Source organism: Cygnus atratus, chromosome 4 (assembly GCF_013377495.2).
Source record: "Cygnus atratus isolate AKBS03 ecotype Queensland, Australia chromosome 4, CAtr_DNAZoo_HiC_assembly, whole genome shotgun sequence".
NCBI classification, from domain to species: Eukaryota; Metazoa; Chordata; class Aves; order Anseriformes; family Anatidae; genus Cygnus; species Cygnus atratus.
The window spans coordinates 4891501-4897500 of NC_066365.1; the positions used below are offsets into that span (position 1 = coordinate 4891501).

Consider the following 6000-nt stretch of genomic DNA (forward strand, 5'->3'; position numbering starts at 1 on the left):
TCAGTCTCCTTAGCTCATGCCTGTGGTTTCTTGAAAAGAATCCTGATTTGACCTGTTTTATATCTGTAAGGCAACACTATTGTCAGTCTTATTTTTTAGGTACTATTTGGTTTATCAGCAGTGGAAGCAATTTCCAGCATTCAGCCTTAACATGCAGCTGGGAAAAGGCTGGGTTCTAGATGCTGTTTTCGGGACAGCCACCGTGTAATTTTCTGTACTGCACTATTCTCTTAGGAAAAAAAAAAAAAAAATATATATATATATATATATATGTGTGTGGGGCTTCTCTGTGCCCGACCCCTCACAGAATTACAGCAGTATCTGCAACCTCACTATTGGAGATGGGCAAATGAGGCGTGGGGAGAGGTTGTGGAAAGGAGGCAGCTGCTGCGAGCGCTGCTTTGGGACCGAGCGCAGGCTGCTGGCCCCTATCCGAAAAAGCTGAGGGCCAGAGCAAGGCCGCGGTCGTTATTTTAACCTCCTGACTTCAAAGACAGCTTGCTGGTACGGGAAGGGGGGAGGAGGCAGGGAACCATCCCAACAGAAGAGCATTTCATTTCCTTCGGTGAAGGAGACATTCCTGGCTGCTAATGGGGAGTAGCTCTGAATCACGGCACTTGTATCAGGCTGCTGTGAACTACTGGCCTGGCGCCTCAAGGCCATTCCTCAACAGGAAGCTGAATGTTTTCATGTAAGACTGAGAGGAAAACCTTCCCAGGAAGAGCAACCTGGACCAAACCTTTGAAAATCCAGGATGAAAAGGCACAAAATAAATATAAAGCTGCAGGGTGCTCTCCCCAGTGTTCCTCTGCTGTTTGCTTGGCCTCTCTTTCGTGCTCCTTGGAAAGGTAGAGCCCTTCATAGTGCTTTGATCCGCATGTGTTATGGAGCACTGGGCTTTTTTTTTTTTTTTTTTAAGAAAAAAAAAAAGCAGGAAGCTAAGAAGGCTTTTTTTAGTCGGGACTTGGGCTGGTTTTATGAGGAAATAGGAACTGAATTAGTCAATACAGACCACCTCTGTTGAAACCACTGGGTTTCCAGTGGACTTTCAGCTGTGAGACCGCAGTGGCTTTAAATGTCCTTTTGTGGCTACAGGCAGCAGGTGAAAATCATTTGTGATGTACCAGGGGATGGTGGTGGCTGGGGGAGGGAGCGCGTCCTTCAAGTTAAAGCTCTGCAGTACACTCCAGCAAGCTTCAGCATCCTCAGCTTTCCCTTCCACTCAAACCATGGTCACGGAGGTGGCCTCTGCTGAGGAGTCAGCATGGTTGGTAGGAGTGTGGGCTCTCAGATCTCATGCTCACCAAAAGCAAGTGGTCCCAAATCAGTCTTGGAGGCTTTCTACCTTGGAGTACATCAGCCCCTGTAACTCCTGTGCAGTGGCTGTACTCGAGCAGCACGGGCAGAGCGCTTTGTGGTGCAGGGGATTACACTGAAGCTGCAGGGTAGGGGGCAGGGGATGGGACTCAGTTACAAGTGGCCCTTGTTTAAATACTGCAGCTGTAATACTTGCTGAGTATTTGTGCTTGTGGCTCTTACAGGCCCAAGCAATCAACCTGTTATGATTAGTCTAACAGGATGCATGCAGTTGGGAAATTCTGGTAACAGAAGTTTGAGTTATGGTTTAAACAAGCCAGCTTCTTCATAAACTTGTTCTGTCTTGCTTTTCAGGATTCAAAGTGTCAACAGTGTATCTGTGTCTAAGTAGTTTGTGTTTCTTCTGGTGAAAAATTCTCTTACCTTCACCACCAAATTGCATTCACATGCTGATTTTGGTCATTCCTCGAAGCTCTGCTCCTTGAAGCCTCTCTCTACTTGTTGGGCAGTTGAGTAGTACCTGGAGGTTAGCATTGGTTTTTGGGCTTCCACTAATCCTGAGTCCAGCACTGGAGACCAGGCGTCCAGCCATGCAAAAAGCCCGACTCGCACGGCGGTGGTGGGGAGCAGCCCCTGCTATAGCCCGGTTGTCTGGGGCAGGAGGGCAGGGGTGGTGGTTGGTGAAGGCACCTGATGTAAGCCAGAGCCCCAGTGATGAGGACCTATTCCCCTCTGGGGAGAGGAAGATCAGTACCTGTAGGCTTGCACTATTGGCCTTTTCGCATGCTGTAAGAACATAAATCCTCCCGAGATCCCAGTGAGCTGGTTGGCTGGGGAAGAGCCCTGTTTCTGGAAGATGGACTGCACCAGAGCAGACTGACTCCTCCTCAGTCGCGTGGTTGCGGGGCAGGGTCCGTGTTCACAAAAGCCTCTCCCACCAGATTCCTCTGCCCAGCTGCTCGCAGAACACAGCATTTCTGTGTTTCTACAGTGCGGAGCTGGAGGCTCTGAGCTAGAGGTTTAATTGACCTTAACAGCTGCAGTAAAAAAGCCCGAGGATGTCTAATTTCGTAGCAGGTATATGGGTCAAATGTTGTAGATAGATAAATTAAATCCACTACAAAAAGGAATTACTTCTGTAATATGTTGAATGTCTAAGTAGCTTTAAAAGTACTTTTTAGTTGTTGTGGACATCTATTTACAATCCAAAGCACTCCAGCGTGAAACAAAGCCATGAATATTCTTGCAAACTTCAAGCAAGTGCAAATAGCGATGCTCCACACTTAACTCAGACATTGCAAGCCCACATTCCACTCCCTACTGTCAGAGTTACAGGGACCCATCACCACGTGTTTCCCAGAGGACAGCTTCGTTGAAAGGCTTATTTTAAAAAGAAGAAAACATAGGTTTCAAATCATCTTTATCCCTGTCTCTGTCTCTCTCCTGTCCCTGTAGGTGGGAAAAGAAATGCTTTCTCAACTTGCAAAGCAAAGGCGGCGACACCAGGACCCCTGCTGGAGATGGAAGCTTGTTAAACCCTAGGTGTGTCCTTCATCCACACAGACCACCCCCAAGGAGTCTGTCTAGGATGTCATTCACCCTGATGTCACTGCTAGAGACACTGAATCATAAAGACAATCACTGCCAAAATCCTTCACTATCACAAGGTCCAGCCCCGATATAAATAGAGCAAACAAGCTCCTGGGTCAAGCAGAGCAGTTTTGTCTTCACTCCACCTCTGCCTAGCACTCTTAAGCCCTCGTCTCATCTGTGTCCATGTCGAGTCAGCAAACAAAGTAGCATGGCTGTCTCTGCCTGCTTCAGCCAACAGAGTTATGTAGACCACAGCTGCCCCATACAGCACGTCGAGGAACGGAATTTGCCTGGACCAGGATGACACACTCAAACTTCTTTTTATTTAATGGTGCAACAGGATCAATTTCGGTTTTAGCTTTTTTAAGAAACTTGAATGCTTTTATATTTTAACTTTTAGTTTGTAATTTCCTTGGTGTATATTTTACTAGGTATGAGCTTTTAAACAAGTGTCAAAAATCTGAACTACTTTTTAAATAAAAGGGTTTTCTTTTTTTTTTTTTTCCTGCCAGAGGAAAAGCCTGTATGGAAAAAAGGTGGCTTTTTTGTTAAACTATTTGTAACAAATAGTGGCCTCTCAGTCTATATAGTACAGTGTCATATAGAACTAAATAAATGTAACAACAGTCAGCTGGTCAGTAGACACGTCAGTCTTGCATCACCTACTCTGTAAACATAAGCAATACATCCAGCAAATCTGACTGCAGTGAGTTCTCCTTCTCACCCATTCCCCTCTCCTTGTAAAAAGCCCAGCACTTGAATTATTACTTCAATTGTTCTGTATTTGTATCTGTTTTTGTTAGCCTGTTAGTGGGATTTTATGCCAGTTGTTGAAATGAGCATTGATGTACCCATTTTTTAAAATAGTAAGGCACAGCCTTTGCCAAAAATACTGTCAACCAATTTTTTTTTTTGTCATTCCAGTTTGAGTTAATGTGCTGAGCATTTGTTTTTTAATAAAAGCTTTGTAATAAAACTAAAGTCAATTGTCTGGCTTAAGAAAAAAAAATTTACTCACACTTGAAGGAGCTGAATCCCTAGAAAGGAGCTGCGAGCCCCCAAAAGTGCAGACACTTCTAAGGCTGCAGGCTTTTGGCTGAGGGGCCCCGTGAAGGAAATGCAGTGCATTCGGCTGCTTGCTCACCTGAAGCTGAGTCAATTTGGAAGATGTGGAACTTTTTTCTTCCTAAAGGGAGCAGAAATCTTTTGTTTTCATCCCAGGAGTAAGGAATTAGCAGGCCCAGTGCTCCCTTATGCTTCTCAGTTAGAATTGGCCCAACTGGGAGTAGCAGGCTCTGTGGCTGCTCCCTCTACTTTCAGTTTCCTATTAAAATCTCACTGGTTTTAAGCCGATGATCAATTCCCTTCCTTCTGGATGCCATCCATGCCCACATAAGGGGCAGGAGCCTATACTTTAATTTCTTATGGCCCTATAAATTCTCCAGCAATCAGGGACTGGAGCCAGCTGCACAATCAGCTGCTGTGGGCCTGGTTTCACGCTGCCAGACCCAGAGCAGCAGCACGGCCTGCCTGCTGGTGGTGGTGCCCATGAGGGGCATTCCTGCGATAGCAAGCAGCTCCTCTGCACTCTTCAAACCTGAAAGCACAAGCGTTTGAGTCTGTCCAGCCCCAAATGCTACCAGCAACTTCACTGCTACCTTTCCCCTTTTGTTCAGGGACTGGTATTTCACAGCTCTGACAAACAGATACAGCTGCCTGACTTCTACTAAAGGACTTCACATGGGGGAAAAGAAAAAAAGCCACTGTAGCCATAGGTAAATTATTCCAATGGTTTGTAAGCACCACTGCAAAAGAAATGTTATGGACTGTAAACTGAATCAGCATACCTTGCATCTTGAACCTTGTGTGGTGTAGGACTGGCCTGAGTCAAGCTCAAGCCACAAGAAGTGACACAGGTGCATTAATCCCGACGGAAGCTTCGTGGTTAGGCTGTTTGTAGCTGACCCTTAAACTCCGTTGCATAAGAAGAAATTTCATAATTAAAAATGTTATATAACAGCTTCCTTTTAAACCAGCGTGCACTGCACACAAATGCAACTGTAAGAATGCGACCAGCATATCAGTCCCTGCAATGTTTATTTCTAGCAACTGGTGATTACTTAAAATTTTTTTTAAAAAGTGACCCAGCAAAGGAATACTTTCAGACAGCAGGAGAAAAGTCCTCTCAAAGAACAGCGACTACATACTGGAGTTTTGCAAGACCTGGCTTTATTTCCATTCTTGTCAGTTAGCCCAGCTTTTGCTGGAAACCTGTTTGGGGTTTGTTTTGGAGGTTGCTTTTTGCCCTTTTAAAAAATAAATAAATAAACGAAGGGGAAAAAGCAAATACTTTAGTGCAGGAATTGTTTTAAACCAAGGATTACTGCAGCGAGTTCTGTAAATGACATGTTCCAAAGATAACAGTCCTCTTTAAAAACACAGCTACTTTAGTTGTTTGCAACTTTATTTTTTTAAGGCTATTTTAAAAGCCACTTACCCATTTTAGGGAAAAAAAAGATCCCAATAGAAGCATTAGCCTTAGGTAGCAAGGTATCCCAAGTACAATCCGTAGTCAGGTTGCCTGTCCTAGGGTTGAAAGGTCCTTCAGCAATAATAGCAAAGGAGAAAAAGAATTCGGGAGCTAAAAATAACACCTCTGCTGTTACCATGCAATGAGCAAGCGCCATGTGTTGGACTCATTCACAGATCAAAGACCTTTCACGTAACAGCAGCTATGGAAAAGGTTAACTAATAGACAAGGCTTCGGGTGCTGACCTGAGAGCACCTGGAAGAGGCTAACCACGCTGTCCTGAAATACCCTCTGTGATTCAGGTCAGGGTCTGCTCCTGCCCTGCATCTGTCCCTGCCACACCGAAATCCAACAGACCTGAGCCCTCCCCGTGCTGCACCAGCCTGTCCACAAGGCACAGGAGCTGGTAAAGACGGCCTAGTGATGATGGTGTTAGACTGGCAGTAAAACCAAGCTTAAACCCTTGACATACTGAGTAAGTTATTCCAGGTGAGACTCAAAACCAACATCTAAATTCCTGATGAGCAATTTAGCATTTAACCATTTCTCTCTTGGGTGCC

At 45.1% G+C, this 6000-nt stretch overlaps 1 protein-coding gene across 4 annotated transcripts in view; it reads left to right on the plus strand.

Annotated features, from left to right (window-relative positions):
- The window catches only part of LEF1 (lymphoid enhancer binding factor 1), a 63926-nt gene extending 59270 nt beyond the window's left edge, over window positions 1-4656 (plus strand). For all 4 annotated transcript variants that reach the window (XM_035543121.2, XM_035543112.1, XM_035543137.1 and 1 more), the window contains one exon: window positions 2773-4656. Coding sequence is in view for 2 of the 4 variants with exons in the window: in XM_035543112.1 (XP_035399005.1) it covers window positions 2773-2852 (80 nt within the window). In the remaining 2 variants the exon portion in view is untranslated. The remainder of the gene's footprint in view (window positions 1-2772) is intronic.
- The last annotated feature ends 1344 nt before the right edge of the window (window positions 4657-6000 follow it).